The sequence below is a fragment of the Arvicanthis niloticus genome, chromosome 25 (assembly GCF_011762505.2).
Source record: "Arvicanthis niloticus isolate mArvNil1 chromosome 25, mArvNil1.pat.X, whole genome shotgun sequence".
NCBI classification, from domain to species: Eukaryota; Metazoa; Chordata; class Mammalia; order Rodentia; family Muridae; genus Arvicanthis; species Arvicanthis niloticus.
Genome location: NC_133433.1, coordinates 2,073,465 through 2,093,598, shown reverse-complemented (window position 1 = coordinate 2,093,598; position 20,134 = coordinate 2,073,465). Strand labels below are relative to the sequence as shown.

The window sequence follows — 20,134 nt, the reverse complement described above, 5'->3', positions numbered from 1 at the left end:
AGCCACTGCCACAAACCAGTTAGTGACAGTGCAGACTCATTCTAAGTCAAGGCTGACAAAGCCACTAGCACTGATTGTTCGCCTGGTCTGTGGAATCTGACATCAAGGTCCAGCTGAACTCAAGCCTGAACTTCATCACATTTGTGAGACACCGATGCCATATATGACAAGTGACTCAGGGTCAGCTGAACCCAAAACAGCAGCAGCAAGCATCCCTCCACAGATGTGCTAGTAGCCCTGAGAAGAACCGTAAGGCCCACAGCCGTTCTCAGGGTAACACGGACCAAACAGAACACCAGCAGCACTTTCCAGGCTGCAGCCATCAGTGAACACTGGCCCAGAGGCCCCGAGGAAAAGGCATATTCTTAGTGTTGCTGTGGTTACCAAAAGCCGTACTCAACTAAGGGCTTCGGCGAAGGGACTTTTGTTTATAGGCAAAACAGGTAACAAAACAATAGGCAAAGAGTGTATGTATGTATACTCAAAGTTCTTCAGTGTGAGAATGAGATTTGCTATCTAAAACTATATGGAACGTGATGGTTTGTATATGCTTGGCCCAGGGAGTGGCACTGTTGAGAGGTGTGGCCTTGTGGGCGTGGGCTTTAATACCTTTGTCCTAGCTGCCTGGAAGCCAGTATTCTGCTGGCAGCCTTCAGATGATGTAGAACTCTCAGCTCCTGCACCATGCCTGCCTGGATGCTGCCATGTTTCCATCTTGATGATAATGGACGGAACCTCTGAACCTGTAAGCCAGCCCCAATTAAATGTTCTCCTTATAAGAGTTGCCTCGGTCATGATGCCTGATCACAGCAGTAAAACTCTAAGACGCAGAATTACAGTATGTCATCTATCCAGCTGCTGTTCAGTTGTATATAGAAAACCTAAGCCATTTTTATCAATTTTTTTATGTGTATGGGTGTCTTGCCTGTATGTATGTATGTATGTATGCGCGCGCGCGCGCGCACACACACACACACACACACACACACACACACACACACATATATATATATATATACTGTGTACATGCAGTACCCACAGAGGCCAGAAGAGGGCACTGGATCCTTAGAACTGGAATTATAGATGGTTGTAAACTATGATGTGGGTGTGGAAATTGAACCTGGGTCCTCTCTAAGAGCAGCCAGTGCTCTCAGCTTCCAAACTACCTCTCCAGCCCCCTAAGCCACTGTTAAACAGAAATGCAAAGGAGAACTGTACAGCGAGAGAGCCAAGGTGAAGATCTTTGAGCTCCGGAAGATAAGCACCAGGTGTGACAAGCACACACCACTCTCTGTGCGCCTGGTGACTTCTGCAGTCCCACAGGACATGGTGCCCTGTGTGTGTGGCTGAGGATAGAGCTGAGTGGATCTCAGACGCTGAAATGGTAGACAGATGGACTACTGACAGATGGACACTTGACACTCTCTACTTTCTACCTTTTGTAAAGTGGAAGTGAGGTGGGGTACCCCACTCTTGCATGCATGGGGTCCTGGGACCCTGACTAGGGGCAACAGGGAATGAAGAACACAGAGGCGCACAGACACAGAAAATCTGAGACCAGCTTGGCTGTGCTCACAACGCTGGAGCAGCTGCAGCAACCTGGGCGCTCGGCAAGCTCAGCATATACAGTTGAGCAGGGGGCGGGGCTTACTGTACACTGCTGAGTAAGGACGAAGGTGTAGCTACCCTTGAGAATGAGCAGTCTCTGTAGGGAAGCAGTCTTCAGACTGTAAGCATCCGTGGAGGACAGGTTATGGTGAACAGTTTTGCACGCATTTTCAGCATCCACACATGGACCAGAAAGATTTTGAGCCCCGCTGTTCTCAACTCTGAGGGATCACTGGGTTTGCCATCCCTCCAATGTCAGCTGGAAAGGCTCGGCATACTCCACGGATCTAAGGCATCAGGGTCCTTGACATGGCCATTCTCATGTCAACGACACACATTCCCTCAGGATTTCATATTGCACTTCTAGCAGCGTCTCACCCCCACGTCTGCATCGGAGCGAGTGGATATACAGACACCACTGAGTATATCCACTCACTGACCATCTACACGTGTTCCTCTTACAAAAGAGAGGAGTTGTTGGTAGTCTAGAAGCTGCTGCCAGTCATATCAGCATGAGGGCCACGTGACACGCTGGGCCCTGGCACTAGCAGCATGGTACCCGGAAGCTTGCTTTTACTCCAAGCCTCAATAAGGAGAGCTCAGTGTTTCCAGCCTTGCTCTGGAATAGCCTGCCTTGCCAACACTAAGGAACAGCTCTACTGGATGAGGTAATGGTGCATACTCCAGAACGCTGTCCTGTCTTAGCTATGGCATGAGGGAGGCTGTTATACAGAGACTGTCAGCAGAGGGTGTAAGTATGAAAGAAAAAAAGCTGTGATTTCCGGTTGCCATGATTACAAACTCCTATGGTTACTTAATGTCAACCTCAATTAATGAAATCAACCATCGTTTCTGAGTAAGGAAGAGAGCGCTCAGACTCAATTAAAAGCGGGGACCTATTCTGTATGACTGATCCTGGTGGATATTTACTGTATGTCTAGACAGAATGCTCCTCTGACCTACTTTCTTTGGGAAATGGCTCCTCATTTCTCCAAGGCCCTTGTCTAATATGTTGTAGGAGGCCCACTGTCTCCAGCCACAGCCTTGTCCTCTCGTGGTTTGAACTGGAACATCTTCCCTGGTTGTGCATCTGAGAAGGGAGGGTCCAGGAAGCTCATGGCAGCAAGATCACACCATAGGGAGACAACGGCACCCTGGATAAAAAGCTGGCCTTGGTACCACATGGACTCCTACACTGCACTGCCTGGCCTCTTAGCCCATCGATTCTTAATTATTTTCAACAACTGGCTTCAGCAGCTCACACCCAGAGGAATCCCAGCTACCGTGCAGCCCCACATGATCAGTAAGACACAGTAAGTCCTACCTGGGGAGCCTTGGTGAGGAGTAGAGCAACTTCAGGGTTATCGTGATAGCGGGCAGTCTCCAGCGGGGTCTGGCCTGCCTGAGGAAAGACATGGGGAAGGAGGTGACAAAGGAACACCACGAGTAGGGTAGCTCCATGTCACATCACACTCAAGAAAGGCCACTCCTAAACTCAGCTCCTCTGTGGACTACATCAACATGGCCCATTAAAGCCTCTTAGCCTCAGAGGGAGGAAAAGAAGGAGGGGTAAGCATAAAGAAGGGCAAGGTGGACATTTCTGTTGAGCAACACAGAATTTTTCTGGATCAGAAAATCCAGCTAGGCATGAATTCTCCTATAGGAGCAGCCTCGGCATAAACAAAGCTCCAGGCATCATGCAGGTTGTACAATTAAACACCAGGAATGGATGACAATTGGATTCCAAAGGAAAGGAAAGTGTGTCCTGGTCACTGTGGACAGCACCAGACAGGTTCAGAGCTATACTGGAGGAAGAAGATGGGGTTGGGGCAGGGTGAGCTAGACACAGAAACAAAGAACACCAGCTTCAGTGCTGCAGGTCCCTGGGAGGAAGAAGGGACCTACAACTATGGAGCCTACAAAAGAGATGAAGCATACCTGGAAAGGAAGGCTGGAGGGGCAGGCTCAGAGAGAAGGGAGTGGAGTTCTGGGCTTATCACCTGCTCAGAAGGCCATCTTGAGACCCACAGGCCAGCTTGTTGAGAACCCTCAGAACTCTCCTCTTGCCAGGCTGTGCTCACCCAGCCCAGTGTATAAAAGAGTTGTTAGCTCCTAGGGCTGCTTGGAGCTGGCCCAATTCAGATGAGGACCCCGGGGCTGTGGCTTGGGTGACACTCGCTGGATTCTTAGGACCTGCGAGTCCGTGGAACTACTGCTGTGGTTCAACTTACATTGTTCACAATGGTCGTGTCAGCACCAGCTTCCAGCAGGATTTTAACTACCTTCTTGTGATTTAGGGCAGCAGCCACATGGAGGGCCGTGTCTCCAGCCTGCAAGCAACCAGAAGATAGCTTGCTCAACAGACCTTTTGGCCCTAGGCTAGCTACACATCTCTGCCTAGGATGTTCTTCAAATCCAAACAAGACTTATAAAAACATGAAGCTCTCCGTGCAAGCCTGGAAGAGACCCAAAGCCGAATGGTCAATGCATTCACTTTCCTGCCTGAAGAGACCGGATGCCACAAACCAGGATTACATTTGTAGGCATGAAAAGGACCAGTTGGGTTGCTGAGAATGGAGGGCCTCAAGCCTCTGGGAGACAGGCTTGGGGTGGGGGCTAAGATCAGGTCACCCTGTATATCAGCCCAGGGAGCCCAGGGAGGTCAAGGTTAGAAGCACTTGGCTTCTGAGCTGGGACTGAGGAAAAGCTGAGAACTCGTGCCTGCCCCTCAGTCAGCTGCATGGACCAGGGACCCCAGGAAAGTTCTTCTGCAGGCTCCAGTGGAGACACTGAGGCCCAGGCTTTGGTTAAAGCTCACTGCTTTTCTGCAGTTCCACCTCCAGCCTTCATGGTTTCATATTCTCTTATAAGAAGTGCTCCCAGATGACCCAGCCCTGAAAGGAAGACAGTTCCCAAAGGCTCAATTTTAAAGAAACAGGAGATTCGGCAGCTCACACAGAAGAGGCAGTACAGGGAATGGAAAAACAGTGGAATTCCTGAGACAGCTATTACCCTGGCTTCTTTTCTATGCCACAATCCTTTCTGTAGGTTTTCTTGGTAAAATCCCAGTGTAAGCAAAAGCCATGGCAAGCTCTCCCCAAAATGCTTACTATGGAACTGTGGTGATACGCACTGGGATGGTAAGGATGCACATCCAAGGATGGAGGCAGCCAGGTAAGCCAGGGCCACTGTAACACTGGGATACCCACCCAGAACAGTGTTGGTGGGGTCCTCGACAGGTCGGAAGGCAACCCTTCCCAGCAGCCTCTACCCCTGTTGGTACCCCATTAGGCTGCCCTTGTGGGGACAGTGCCGTGGCCATGAAGGGGTGCACGCACTGACCTGGTTCTTTTCATGAACAGAGCAGAAAGCACTGAGGAGGAGTCTGATGACGGACAAGTGGTTATACCGTGCAGCCACGTGCAAGCACGTGTCCCCTGCCTGTGGATGGAAGCAAACTCTCAGCAGCCAGCAGTTACAAAACAACAAAGATGCTAACTTAAAACCTGACAGACAACTGTATGCTGAGGGGTGTTAACCTCGACTGTAAGCCAATCTCAAGAATCTTTGCGTTGCTTTTGTGCATATAAAACTAGATGCCCACTTCCCACGAGCACTTTGGAAAAGCCAATGCGGGTGATCATGGAGCCTGGCTGACCTCCCCTATAACACAAAGTGTCTGAAATAAATGAAGTGAAGACCAATCAATAGTCTTGCTTTGGAAATGAGTTTTCCAGCAGGGACCCATCACAGCTGGAAGGCTGCTCTCATCCCCTTTGGAGCAATACAGACCAGAGGGCTGAGGAACAGAAAGACTCAGAATCCTTCTTAGTGGGCAAGGCTAGACTCCACTGCCTTTGACAACACAGAGACATCACTGTATTCTACAGGCTCTGGCTGGTGTTTCCTTTCCGTCTAGACAATCATGGCCAGTTAGCACAGCTGTCACCTTTGGGCTAAGAAATAGCCAACGCTAGGGTTCAGAGAATTCTAGAACTATATTATGTAAGTCTGCCCCCTAAACATGGAGATACTGGCAATTTCTGAGAGAAGCTTAAACCACAAGCTTTCCTCAGAAAACATAGGAGGAAGGATGCTCTCAAGCCCTTCTAGTGACACACTGTTCTAGAACCACCGCTCTGCCTGCTCGTGGGAAGGACACTGCAGTTATCAACAGCTGCCCTTTGAAGAGGCTCGGTTCTGAGCACTACAGAGCAGCCCTGCCTGGCACTGTCCCTACAGCAGCATTGCAGCCCTCCATGTGGGTACGCATTCTTAAAGCAATTGTACCAGTGGTTCTCAACCTTCCAAATGGTGAGACCCTGTAATGCAGGTCCTCAGGTTGTGGTGACCCCAACTGCACAATTATTTTTATTGCTATTTCATAACTGTAATTTTGCTACTGTTCTGAATTGTAATGTATTTTTGGAGACAGAGGTTTGTCAAAGGGGTCGCGACCCACAATTGAAAACTGCTGATTTACAGGCTTTCTAGTTCTGACAGACACACAGTAAGAAATGCGAAGGTAAACTTGAGGCAAACACAGGAAAGCAGCATTTTCCCTAAGTAACCTCTCAGAAAACAGCAAAATCCTAATTTCGAGGTTAGGCCCCAAGCTCTCTGGCGCTTTAATTTGTAGATATTAACTCTGCGTTGGGGGCATTCTTTCCCAGGTTATTATGTAACAGTGCCTGTGAGAGGCTGGTACTTTCACTCACATTATTTTTGAGGTCAGCCCGGGAGCCGCCCAGCAGGAGGACGCGAGTGCTCTGGGAGTGACTGTTCTGGCAGGCCAGGTGCAGAGCCGTGTTCCCTGCCTTGGAGAGACAGAGAGAAGGGAGGACGCGTTAGCGGCATAGACCTGCACAGACCTGCAGTGCACAGTGAGACACTTACTCAGGGAGAAGTCAGCCATTGTCACATTCTGCGTCATGATAGGGATCCCAGCTGCTGTCTCAGATACAGGAACTGTGACTGTAGAGTCCCCTCTGTCCTCTGTCCCTTGGCTCTGAGCCCTGCCTCTGCCCCTCATGAGTTAAAGCCATTCAGAAAAACTTTACTGGCTTAGGCTTGACTTCTTTACCAGAAGCAGAGCTTGAACCTCCTTCCTGAGGCCCTGACACGACTCGTTGGTATTTTCTGAACCACAAGCATGTGTGCAGTGCTGAACCCGTCTCAGAGAGGACTCTGTCCAGCGTGGGCAGTAGCTGTGCTACAAACACCTCCTGGAAGGGGAGGCTAACGTGTGACTTGCACGCCTGTACTGAGATGCCTGCACTGAGATGCCTGCACTGAGATGATGCCTGTACTGAGATGCCTGTACTGAGATGCCTGCACTGAGATGATGCCTGTACTGAGATGCCTGTACTGAGATGCCTGCACTGAGATGCCTGCACTGAGATGCCTGCACTGAGATGCCTGTATTGAGATGACGCCTGTACTGAGATGATGTCTGCACTGAGACGCCTGCCCTGAGATGCCTGTATTGAAATGCCTGTACTGAGATGCCTGTTCTTCAATGTTTTTAAACATAAACATTTGAACTATGGAAAGATGTTGACCTAAGGGGCAAACTGTTGTTTATCATACTTAAACACCACCTCAGAAGAATGTCAACAAAAATTTTCCAAATGCCATGGTGTGACCTGAACTCTTAGATTCCAGGGCAACAGGGTACTACCAGCTGCTGATAACCCCCAGAAAAACATTTTTTCATTACTTAATGGGAAAAGCAGGTAAGGCATTCTGAGCACACAGTCAAATGCAGGCTTAAGACTCTGTCCTGCTGAACTTGAGAGCTGTGGTTGCACCTGCCCAGAGCTCTGTGCATCCTTCCCTCACCTCCTCTCCTCTGGACCTCACAGCCCTGTCTTCAGAAACCCCAGATATTAGGTTCCTTTTGAAAAAGGATACCACAAGCAAATAAATTAATAAGTAAAATGAAAACTGTGTGTTGTCAGTGTTCTCTGCGTGTTTTCATAACCATGGCTCTAGTCAGACTTGCTGGGCATTTACTAGGACTGAGGAGGAAGGCAAGCCCAACAGCCTGGTGAGGTAGGCTGTCTCAGCCTTCCCTGTGAACCCTTGCTGCACACCAGAAGCACCTGGGACAAGGATGCTTCTGGTCCATCAGTGCAGGCTTGCACTCTGATTTCCGCAGGCTGTAGGGTGAAGCCTGGTCAAACAGTCCAAGTCTCACATTCTCTCTGGTCACAAGACCTGGCTTTCAGTTGGCTTTTTGTTGATGTATTTTGTTAGTTTTTTTTGTCTGTTTGTTTTTGTTTTTCAGGTTTTAAATCTCCTACAAACTACTGTGCAGTTAAGAACCATGCAAAGCTAACTTTCCACAGCAAGGCACCAATTTATGTCTTACATACTGCTGACTTCAAGGCAATAGTTAAATATGTGCTGAGAAAATGAGTGAATGAAAGAAACCCAATGGCTCCAGAAAGATAGTATATGCAAGTTTACTTTGCCACTAAGAAAATATCCATTATGCAAGTATATTGTGGGAAATCCTCAGGCTCCTTAAACACTGGCCACCAAAGAAAGAAAAGGCAATCCCTTCTTAACACCACTCTGTTCTCAGCACTACTTACAAATATTCTAAGGGTACTGATAATGCTTCTTTCATTTTTATTTTTTTTTAAATAACATAGGTCTCTTCTCCTAATGGCTGAAGAAATAACCAGTTCAGTTTAAAAATTTTGGAAAATGCGCAAAAGTAAAAACAACAGCAAAACTTAGTAAGTCTAAATTAAAATAGATAGCCACCGTTAATATTTGGGTGATATTTTTCCAGGCTTAGTTTTTACTTAATGTAAATTCACATTAGCACTGAGGCACATATATGTGCCATGTTCTTTCCCAACTTATAACATTATTATCCAAACCATGACTTGAATTATATTAATTAGGTTGACTCTGACTGAGTAACTTTATATTTCTCTCCTGCACTTTTTACTGCTTTGCTTACTGCTATCATAGATACACTTAAGGATAAAGTTCTCCTGGCAGACCTACCTGCTTTAAGAACAGAAACCTCAGATGGTAGCTACCATACAAATAGGTAAGAACTTCTTTTCCTTTTGGGTGATGCAGGGGATTGACCTGGGGACCTTGGGCATGGCAGGCAAATGTTCTGTTCCCGAGCTATCTCCCCAGTACGATAGGAACATTTTGGCTTTACAACTTGCCTCCCAAAGGCAGCTGCTCCAGTCCTATTTCCCCAGCCCACTGTATTGTACCACGCTGTAACTATCTGCTAGCATTTTAGCTGGTTGCTCACATTTTTCATGCCAACTCTCTATTGCTGTCCTTTTATAATAATGTCAAAGATGACAAGGACAGGTTCTCAGCAGTAGCCAGGGGTTTCTCACACCAGCATGGTCTCAGCACGGTGGAATGCTTCCCCTGCCTGGAGCACCAGCCAACAACCTACCTCTGCAGAGAGCCGTCTAGGTGAGGCTGCCCTTGCAGGGTTCTCCATGCCCCAGTGGGCCCTACCCAATGCTTCTCATGGATCAGAGACAAACAGGAATAAAGATGACCACAGCCCACTTCATCTGTTAAGGAGGAGGTCAGTTGCCGGGCCTCACCTTGTTTCTGGCAAGCACGTTGGCTCCAGCTTTAACGAGCAGCTTGGCTGACTGGCTGAATCCATGCCAGGCGGCTTCATGCAGGGCTGTATTCCCATCCTGAGTAACACATGGGCAAGACAACACATTACCCAGGCTCTGGCTCTTCTTACCAAAACAGTAGGGCTACAGTAGCTACAGGGCCTTCTGCAACCAGTGCCCATCGGAACCACAGAGCACAGGAAAAGATCTCAGTGGCCAGTTTCTCCACTCTCCTAGAAACAGCAGGACAAGAGCCACTCTGGACACATGGAGGAGAAATGGCTTCGGAAGATGCAGCGGGTGGGCCTTTCCTTGGAAGTATGCTATCCAGAAAGGCTCCAGAGCCTCCCACAACTCTGTCTGTAGAAAACAGCACACTTGGGACGGTACACTGTGATTCTTTCCCAGTTCCACTGTCCCCTAGGCTCCACCATGCTTCTGATATCAGAAGATGTCCTGAAAAATTAGTCTTATTACATAGAAAATGCCCCCAATCCCATTTCTTCACATACAAAAAAATTTAGTAATTGAAGATAGAGTCTCACTATTTAGCCTTGGCTGGCCTAGAACTTGAAATATAGACTAGGCTGGCCTCAAATCCAGAGACCCTGTGAGAGCTAAGATTAAAGGCATGCAACACCATACCCTTGTCTTTGTCAAAATTTAGTGGTCTCTGGTTCAGCATTAAAACCCTAGGACTCTAAAAGACCAGTCATCAAAGAAACACTGATTGTAAATAAGCGAACCAAGACTTCTAGATATGTGGCTTTTAAACAGAAAGCAATAAAATGGCTCCCTTTGCTTCAGTTACTAGGAGAGAGGGAATGAACGATGGGCAGGCAGGACCACACATGTAGCTCCAGGCTGTCATGCTTAGGCAAGGGTACATTCTACAGTTATGTACATCCAGAGACCTGCACGAAAGAGCTAAGGCCTAATGCAGAGGAGAGCCAGGACTAAAGAGTTGAGGAGCAGGGCAATGCTGGGGAGGGCAAGAGGTCACCAGGCCCAGCTGGGGCCATTATTGGAGCAGCAGCAGAAAGAGACAGGAAAACAGAAGGGCTCTGGGCTGTGGAGGAAGCACTCCTGAGCCAGGGCCCTAGGACGTGCTGAGGAATCTCGTGCGGCACTTCCAGTCTGCGAACTCTTAATGAAAAGCTGGGGGTCGGGAGAAAGACACAGAGGCTGCAAGGCACTAAATGCAAATATCCACATTCTGAGATTCGACAACTTAAAAATATGGGGCTAGTATACAATTCTTATAAGAAAGAAATGATCGGTTCTTATAAGAAAGAAATGATCGGTTCATTTTTTTTCTTCAATAGCTAGAAACTTGAACTGGCGTGCTCATCTAACAAGCAGAGCCTCTGAGAGAGCCTCTTCCTCTCACCTTCAATAGGCTTTCACAGGTCCTGAGTTCTGCGGCTTCCTTCCTTTACCTGGACTTAAGCGGTTAGCACAGAGCCACAGGATAGTGGGAAGGGTTTTAAAATAACCACAACTCCTGGGGTCCCAGATACTCTTTCAGAAATGTCTAGGTTGACCTCTCTCACTGGCTGGGAGAAGGACAACGTCTTGAACGTACTACAGTGAGTCAGGCCGGCTCCTCAGCTGACTGTGGAGTCAGCCCTTTCCGCCCTACTCACCTTGTCCTGTCTGTCCAGGGCACATCCCTCCCGGATAAGCGCTGTGAGGATCTCAGTATTTCCCACCACAGTGGCTCGGTGCAAGGCTGTCTGGTCCCCCTACAGAATGAGATAGAGGCAAGAACAACAGATTCCTCTAGCAGTCCCTCCTCAAGCCAAACTCCAGGATATCTCTTATCTTCTCAAGGAGGACACTGGTTACTTGCAGAAGAGCTTGGTCACCATGGGCAAGGCAAGCTTCGGGGTCCATTAATAGAGAATGCATGCGGCAGAGCAATTTGTTCATAACCTGGAAGGGACCTTATGTCAATAGCAAGAATAGCTGTTGGTCTCAGACCCTTCCTGGCTGCCTGTCTCCACATGTCTGGGAGCCTGGCTGTGAATGTCACACAGTTCAACCAGCAGCTCCTGCAATCCTTATTCCCTGTGAGGTCCTCAGGCCCAGATTACAGAGGAATCACTTTCTGCTTGTGACAGTTTAAGGGCCTCATGCTTTGATGACAGGTGTGTAATTTGTTCACTGATTTGCACGAGCCCCAGAGCAACATGGGGGCGTGAGGATCCCAGGACTGCAGCCTCCTACTGCATATTTCTCAGATGGCTCCTGCTGATTTATGCTGCGTTCTGACCCTTCCTCAGCAATGGGATTCCTGAGGTGACTGGTTTTATCCTTCAGGCACCAAAGCAGAATTTGACTCTTCCCCCCTAACTGTGGCAGAAGGGAGGAGTAAGCACCCTCGAGGTGACGGTAACAAGGGCTCTGATCTCTGAGCTTCTAGGAACACAGTTCATCTCTGGTGAGCACTTGAGTCAAGTTAAGGCAAAGCCAAGTCATGCCTGAGGTCCAGGCTTGAAAGGGGAGATGGGTGAACGGTGTGGATACTTGCAGATAGGAATACTAAACTAATGGCCAGAGGATCAGGAGAATGGGTTGTATATAGCTGTGTATAGCTTGTAGGGCTTCAGGACCCTCACAGGAAAAGGCAGGGCCAGGGTTCTCTTTCCTTTGGGATTCTATGATTCAGCTGATAAGATTTACATTAGTAAAATTTCCAGAGAGAGCACAGAGGAGCAAGGACACATTCCTGGACTTTGCTGAAACCTAGTCCGAGAGAAGCAGCAGTGACTGTGGGAGAGAGGGGGCAAAGAACAACTTCAGGAGGCCTGCACTACTAACTATGGTAGTTTGGATGAAGCTTCGCGACCTCACTGAGATTCATCACAAAGAGACACATGAGAGACATTTCATCCAAGAAGAAAAGTTCTGGAAATAGACTGTGGTGCCTGGTGTGCAGGTCTTTACCCAGGAACTGTATTGAAGAGAATAGAAGAAAATACATTTCATGTTACTCTGTGTGTGTGTGTGTGTGTGTGTGTGTGTGAGAGAGAGAGAGAGAGAGAGAGAGAGAGAGAGACCTACTCAATCCTAGCCAAAACACACATGTAGCTGGGTACGTTGATACACACCTATAATCCCACACTCAGGAGGCAAAGGCAGGTGAATCATGAAGTCAAGGCCAGACCTGGCTACACAGTGAGACGCTATTTCCAACACAAAATAACCTCAAATCTGCTTTTCTTAAAATAAAAATTTTAAAAAGTCTCTCTTAAAATCCACATGGAGGGGGCTGGAGAAATGGCTCAGCATTTAAAAGCATTGTTGCTCCTCCAGAGGACCCAGATTCAATCCCCCCACACACATACACATGGCAGCTTACAACTATCGGTAACTCCTCTTCCAGAGGACCTAATACCCTCTTCTGGCCTCCGTGGATATCAAGTATGCAAGCACACATACTTACATATAGGCAAAATAATCATGCATATAAAATAATTAATTTTTTTAAATCTACAAGGAGTGATTTTTAACTTCTTCCTTGTTCTTTTGAATACTCTTAGGTTGCTAGTGGAGAGCTGCCATGAATCACCCTACTCAGCTTAGACCCAGTGTGCAACACCAACCAGTGAGGCACTTAGCCCCCTGTGCAACAGTGGCAAGTCTGGGCTGGGGGTGCAGGGATTTGAATGGGATGGTCCCCACGGGCTCACATGCTTGAATGCTTGGTCCTCAGTTGGTGGAAGTGTTTGGCAACAGGTGTGACCTTGTCAGATAGGGTGGGTTTTGAGGTTTTAAAAAACCTGAACTATTCCCAGTGTGCTCTCTCCCTACCTCCTGATGGAGGGTCACAGTGTGAGCTCTCAGCTGTTCCTACTGCTGACATCCTGTCACGGATTCTAACTCTCTGAAGCTATGAGCTCAACTGAGTTTTATAAAGTTGCCTTGGTCATGGTGTGTTATCACAGCACTGGAAGCCTGAGACAAGGCGGTAACCACCTGCTTTCTGACCAGGTTTGACGCCTGCTCCATAGGCAAGAACCACACCTGGTACCATAAACTCAGTCAGAAACCCTTGGCTAGGGAGGTCATGGGCCCCAAGCAGGGAAGCTCTAGCTGCTGTTTTGTATGGACAGGATGGGTCTCTCAAATTGCCTTCCAAATAATGATTGTGCCTACAGACTAGTGCTGGTGTCTGCTTTGGTTTGAGAAGCTCCCTTTTGCAGTGGTCACTGGTGACTGTAGGTGCTCATAACTGGCCAAAGTACTTTGCAACTTTTTTTTTTTTTTTTTTTTTTTTTGAGACAGGGTATCTCTGTGTAGCCCTGGCTGTCCTGGAAGTCGCTCTGTAAAGCAGCCTGACATTGAAGTCATGGAGATCCTCTTGCCGCTGTCTCCTAAGTCTGGAACTAACAGAGTGCACCACCACCTTTCAACTTTTTAATATTTAACATATATAACTTCACACACTAGGTGAAATTACTACCAATTACAATTTCAGCCATAAGAAGACATCAGGAAGAGGACTGCCCCCTTTACATGCTCTTCTCCCAGTTTACTTGATGATTTAAGGGATTTGCCGAGGGCTGGGAGAGGATGTCCAGCCCCACCCCATGACTGTGGGAGACTGGCTCTGCTCTCAACAACTCTGTCCTTGATACTGTCGGCTTTCATCACATTACAAGTCAGATTTGGACTGTTTTTCTTCCTGTTCACCCTTGAGTACCGTACTTGGATAGGACCCCTTCTGTGTGCCTTGTGGTCACAATGAGACCCTTTCTGTGTGCCTCGTGGTTACAAGAATGTCACACTTAGAAGCAGCTGCCTGGAGATGAGCTGCCAGGCAGGGCTTTGCAGCAGAGTCATGCTCAATGCCCAAACACGTCGGATGGGATTGTATCCAGGTCTCAGCTCTTAAAATTCCACTAAAATTTCTATCTAAGACATCTTATTTCCCTATCAGATTAGTCATGGGTTTCCCCAAAATGATCATATTAAAAAAAAAAAAAAAAAAAAAAAAAAAAAAGATTGTTCTCAACAAGAAACGTGAGTTCAGTACTGACTCAGTCAGGTTCCTAACAGGAGAGGCCTTTTAATCATCCCACAAGTGACAGGCATTCTGCCAAGCATTCCTGGGATCAATTGGTGCCACCTTCTTAGAAGAAACTTGCAGGTCTTGTCAAGTGACCCCTTGAAGGGCTTGATTCAGGTCAAAAGTTTCACCATATTCCACAGGCTGCTCATGAATTAAGAGCTGACACGGCTTTGGGCCAGCATGGCACCATCGCTTATTACGCCTCTGCTCACCTATGGAGGGCATTTGCTTCCTTTGAGACAACTTTCCTTTGCAAGACTCCAACTTGATAGAAGCAGTTAAAGCTAACTCTCAGGTCAGGTCTTAGCAGAACATTCCCAAATGGATTGTCAAGACTCAGAGAGCTGACAGTTGGGTGCTGCTGTGGGGAGAAGCTGTCCTAAGCCAGCCGGCCCATTCGGCCGCACCCATGACCAAGCATCCAAGTCTCAGTGTAGCTTTATTGCTGTTGCTGAGTGTCTATTACCGCTCTGCTCTTCATGGCGGGACAAACAGCACCATTCATGACGGCTAAACTGGTTCCAGAGGCCTCCTCCAATCTAAGAAGCTAGCCCTCTTATAATACCAAGATGAGAATGAAAGGCTCTGAAACAGACAGAATTTGGGTGTGGGGTAGGATGGAGGGCTGCCTGCAGCCATGTGTGGAACACTCTCCAGAACAGCACAGCTAAACCCAGACCCTCAGCTGAAGTACACTCAGTTACCTGAGAATCAATGCTTGGCTCCTATAACATTAACCTACTAAGATACTATGGTATATCTTATATTATTTTAAATGTACTGCTAGCCACACATCCTCTTCAAAACATAATCCAAAGGCTTCACTTGACCTACAAATGGACCCACACAGCAACCCTGACATAACCCTGCTTGAATAGGATCTATATTAACTAGGAAACTCTGAAACTGAAGGAAATGCCAAAGAAAACCTAGCTCTCTCAACACATTTTCTCAATATTCCCTCAATGTTTATTGATGCCTAACTAGTCTTGTTATACCGCTAAGCCTCACCTAGGACAGCTAGCTAATTCAAACTGTAAAGCCTCTTTGCCTCTTTGACAAGCTGCCAGCAGCGTTTGAAGCCAGTTAACCTTAGCACTGGTCTCCAAAAGGAGCTGGTATCGCTGTGAGGCTGGGGCTGCCTCACTATGCAAGCTGGGAGGACAGCACAGAGGCCAGTCCCTAAGTCACCCGGGGTCTATTTGCTGAATGATTAACTGAGGAGAAGCAGAGGAAGAAACACTGCCAGGAACTAGAAGCAGCAGCAACATTGCAGTTGGCACTCTGATCTGGAACATACTGACCTGCGAGCACAACAGTCTGGATTGCCTGCATTCGACTTCCCAGAAATACCAGGGTTTCTCACGGCAGAACGTTGGAACCTGAGGTTATCTAAATCTTTGTTCTGAAATACTTTGATTTCCATCTCCTATACAGTAAAAAGCACTGGGTGTTCCAGAGCCAAGCTCATGAAAGAAGCCCTGGTTGTGCAGGAATGGAGCACACCCGTTTGGGAGGAAGCCCCGAGGTCCCAAGCAAACATGCTGTAAGCAAGCCCTACGCCAGGTAGGCAGCAAAGCCAGGGGCTGACCTCTTCTCTCTCAGGTCTTCTAGGCTCCTTCCTAGCCTTTCTTCTCTGCTTTCTCTTATTTTTCTCTTCCTTCACGCTTTTTACCTTGGCCACAGGATCCTGGACTATTTCTGGGGTAGGAGTCATGTGCTTACTCATTGACCAATCAGAGATGGCGTTTGAGCTCCACCGAGAGTTGATAGGATTAGCGGGAAACAAGACAGAATTTGCTCCCGGAGCTGCGGATTCTAAAGAACTGGTTTCCTCCGGTTGAAACTCATAATAATCCCGCTCCAGGCCACTGAAGGTCATTCTTCCACTAATTCTCAGATATTACCATGCCATAAAGATCAGTATCTGCAGAATATGAAGTTAGAAGTAAATCTTCATAAAGTCAACAGTATGGGCTTCTATCCACCTCCCGGATAGGGAACTTTTAAAGTGACACGCCCCTCCACAGGTAGGTCCTCTTCTTTAATGATAATAAAGCAATTTATTTGCATTCTTGTAGATATTCCAAAGCTGATTGTCAACAGGCATGGTGAAAACCCAGGAAACAGGTGTCAAATCAGTCCTGCCTCCAGTTATCACGCTGTTGTTACATTGTCCAGTGTTTTATATCATACTGAGAAGCCAGGTATATATGCATTGTCTGAACAGATCAGGAGAGGACGTAAAAGCCGGTAAAAAGCCCTCAACGGTTGAAATAAGAGCAGTGTGTTAAGTAAGCGCAGGGCTGGCTTTCCTTCTTCCTTGGCTCACCAGGGCTGCACTGTGAGAATTCATGTCTGCTCTGCTTTCTTTCCATCCCAGAAATACCAGTTTAGTGTCTACCTCATGAGACCACAGCAAGCCTCAGACTCAGGACCTGAGAAGTGGTATTTGGTTGGGACAGGCTGGCATGCCAGGCACTGTGACCTCGCCACAGTGGCAAACAAGAACTTTAATTATCAAAGAGAAGCCTAGATTATTCCAACACACTGCTACCAGCAACTTCTGTTCCCACTGTTCCTCTGACCATTTGTTTTCCTATATTTTCCATCTGTCCTCTAAGGAGACACTATAGGTCAGGAATGTTACATTGGTTATAACATAGAAAAATAAAGTGTTATCACCTAAGGTGAAAAGCAAAAGCTTAAAGCTAAATCAGCATTTCTCAGACTAGCACCCTGAGTGACCCAGTAGGCTTCAGATATAACCAGAGATTTATATGATATGCTGATAGATCCTCTGCCCACGAATAAAACCAGTCCACATGCCTGCTTGCCTGCCCGTAGATAGGGAGGGTCCCACGTATCCAAGGCTAGCCTCAAACCTACCATGTAGCTAAGTCATTTGTGAATGTGTTTGTCAGATTTAAAGATTCTGTACAGAGTTTCAAGGGATATTCTAGCTAGTGCTATTAAAAGTGAATCTGGAAGAAGTTATTACAAGGTAAGAAGCTGTTTTACTCACAGAACTTTTATTTGTTAGAATTCTACTGTGGTGAGTGGGCTCATTGTTAGGAGTACTGTCTGTTCTGTCTATCAAAGGGTGTGAGCCTGATTCCCAACACCCAGAGCTCTTACACAGCAGTTCACAACCATTTGTTTGTATTCTTGTAGATATCCCAAAGCTTGCAAATAACTCCGGAATCTGATGTCCTCTTCACCAGGCATGCTGTGGTCCCAGATACACATGCAGGTAAAACACCCAGAATAACATAATTTAAAAACAAAAAAGAAGAAAGAATAGAGTTGAGACACTTTCTGAAAATAGTTTCTGATCACATTGCTATAGGGTTTTGTCCTAATAACTCACTGGAGGACAATCTAGAAGATCACTCCTCAGAGACTCCACCTTCTCCAAAGACCCACGAGAACAGGGCTCTGTGCTGTGTGGCCCCACTTATCCAGTGCTCACAGACGCAGATCTGACACGTGATGGTGGAGGCCCCAGGGTAAGTCCTGTCCTGGCACATCCCTGAGCTGATGGAGTCACATCTCAGAACAGAACTCTTCTGGAGGCCTTGATCCTGCATTCAAAATCCCTTCTCTCCTTTTAGTTGGAACAGAACTTCCAACTAAAGGAAACTAAGAGAAACTAGGATTAAAGGGCGGTGGGGGAAGGGAACGGGTTTAAGCTTCACCTTTGCTTCAGCAGTAAATGTGGTCAGACACACATCTAACAGGTTATCCCCACTGCAAGAGTATGTCCTTTGTTCTAAGACAGGACACAGGTGAACACTCTTAAGAGACTGCACTCAAACTTGAATAGGGTGACAGGGAACTACAGTGGAGGAGTCGCCAGCAAACTAGTTTGCAGCTGAGAATGGGTCGCCCAGCAGGCATTCCCAAGAACACTTCTGCCAGCACATGGACCAGGCTAGAGCCAAAACCATGCTGGCATTCTTCCACTCTCCTTCCTCATACTGCCAACACTGGCCCTGAGGGATGCTACTGCAGGCAAGCTCCCTGCCAACCGTGCTCCGGAGGGAATGATGCTACTTACATCATCTTGTACATCGAGGTCACAGCCAGCCTTCAGCAAAATCTGCACCACAGAAAGATGACCCTTATTGGCAGCAAGGTGCAAGGGGGTCCGGCCATGCTGTTAATGCAAAACAAAACAAAAGATTGGTTTTTAGAACAAGATAACCCAAGCAGGCAGGACACTAAAGAAAGCAGAGATGATGCACCAGCTTCTAAGAACATCCCTTCCCCTAACCCAAGTTGTTCTTTTCCTCTGGCAAGGGATTCTCAACTAATTTATCCAGAATTAAAGTTGCCTTGGTTAACTTTGGTCAGGGCTACATAGTGACACCCTGTCTCAAAACAACAACAATATATGTTTTAAAAAAGCAAAGATTTCCCTTACTGCATAATTTTTATGTCTTTTTTTTTAAAAATGATTTATTTATTTTAGTATGTAAGCACACTGTCATTCCCTTCAGACACACCAGAAGAGGTCATGGGGTCCCATTATAGATGGTTTTGAGTTATCATGTGGTTGCTGGGAATTGAACTCAAGACCTCTGGAAGAGCATGCGTCATCTCTCAAGCCTACATCTTATTTTTAAGCACCAAGTAAGTGGTGAAATGCGGGGTTTCCTGCCCTCCTGTTTTCTACTGGTGCAAGTAACACAATGTGATGAAGGGCTGTGTGTGACCAAGGATCTGAGAGGAACCTGGGTGCGAGACAAACAAACCTCAAATTCAGCAGCTCCTGAAGATCTAGTCAATAACTCCATCAACTTAAAAGCTAAATGGAAAAGGCTCTGCCTCCTTTTAAAGACAGATTTTAAAATTATGAAATCATTTAAAAATATAGTTTATCAAGATCCACATACCTGCCAACTATTTAAAAAAAATAAAAATCCAGAAAAACCATTGATGTTCCTGTGACTGCCTTCCAGACCTCTTTGTGGCCCCCAAGAACTGACAATTCTTTTGAATTTGGCATTTATCTTTCCTTTTCCTTTAATTACACTGTCATTTCCTGTTTACTGCCAGAGGCAACATACAGATTATTGTTTCAAACCTATGTCAGGCATGTAAATCAACAGAGTATCATTTGGCTTTTCTTCTTGTAATTTTGGTTTTTTGTTGGGTTTTGGTTCAACAATTTATTATGGTGATGTTGTACATTGTTCTGGTCTGCTGTGAGGGACTGCAGCAACTTATATTTTAAGTTGAAATTACTGTAAGAGACCTATAAACAAAAATGCCTCTAACCTACAAGTCCCACTTGCCCAAGGACAAGTAACTTCCTGGAATGCTGGGGCTGTTGTTTAGGGGGTAATAAGCCATGGGTTTTCACTTCTGTAAATAAGGCTGACTACCCCAAGTGCACAGGATGTGCTTAATCACAAGTAGGTCAGAAATACTTAGTCCATAAGTACATCAGGATATATGCTTGCCCGATTTGACAAAAATGAAAACTATGTAGCCTTGTGGGTTTGCCTTTACAAGCCTCTGACTAAAGTAAGTTGGTGTCATATGCTGGAAATCCTGGGTATGGACCTGTCCAGTATCAATGATCCTGGCTAGTATTTAATATTTGGCTCAAGTCTTATAGTAGTGGTCTTATTCTTGCCCAGTAGGATTAACTCCACACTGAGATGGGCTTCTTCTGCCGTGGCTGAGTCACAGGGAAAATCATTCCCTTCTCTATAGCTGTATTAAGCTTGAGGGATCCCATGGTGCATGATACCCAAAAGAAAATGCACTTTATTGAGTGTACATCAGCTTCTGTCCAGGGAACTAACGTCAAACTCCAGAC

General features: G+C 46.7%; 1 protein-coding gene and 1 long non-coding RNA gene across 8 annotated transcripts in view; one reads left to right on the top strand and one right to left on the bottom strand.

The window, feature by feature from the left end:
• Ankrd6 (ankyrin repeat domain 6) overlaps nt 1-20,134 on the bottom strand; it is a 136,759-nt gene that overhangs the window by 13,282 nt on the left and 103,343 nt on the right. For 5 of the 7 annotated variants that reach the window (XM_076924023.1, XM_076924027.1, XM_076924024.1 and 2 more), the window contains exons 3-9: nt 18,365-18,463; nt 10,874-10,972; nt 9,207-9,305; nt 6,327-6,425; nt 4,951-5,049; nt 3,840-3,938; nt 2,933-3,010 (exon numbers count right to left, since the gene is read on the bottom strand). In XM_076924023.1, coding sequence (XP_076780138.1) covers nt 2,933-3,010; nt 3,840-3,938; nt 4,951-5,049; nt 6,327-6,425; nt 9,207-9,305; nt 10,874-10,972; nt 18,365-18,463 — 672 coding nt within the window. Of the gene's footprint in view, nt 1-2,932; nt 3,011-3,839; nt 3,939-4,950; nt 5,050-6,326; nt 6,426-9,206; nt 9,306-10,873; nt 10,973-17,442; nt 17,534-17,674; nt 17,815-18,364; nt 18,464-20,134 lie in introns of those variants that run through there. The other 2 variants (XM_076924028.1, XM_076924029.1) reach the window with 2 other exon arrangements.
• On the top strand, nt 15,736-17,782 carry LOC143438456 (uncharacterized). Its single transcript, XR_013107275.1, has 3 exons — nt 15,736-15,870; nt 17,479-17,557; nt 17,654-17,782. It is a non-coding gene; the product is annotated as an uncharacterized LOC143438456 (long non-coding RNA).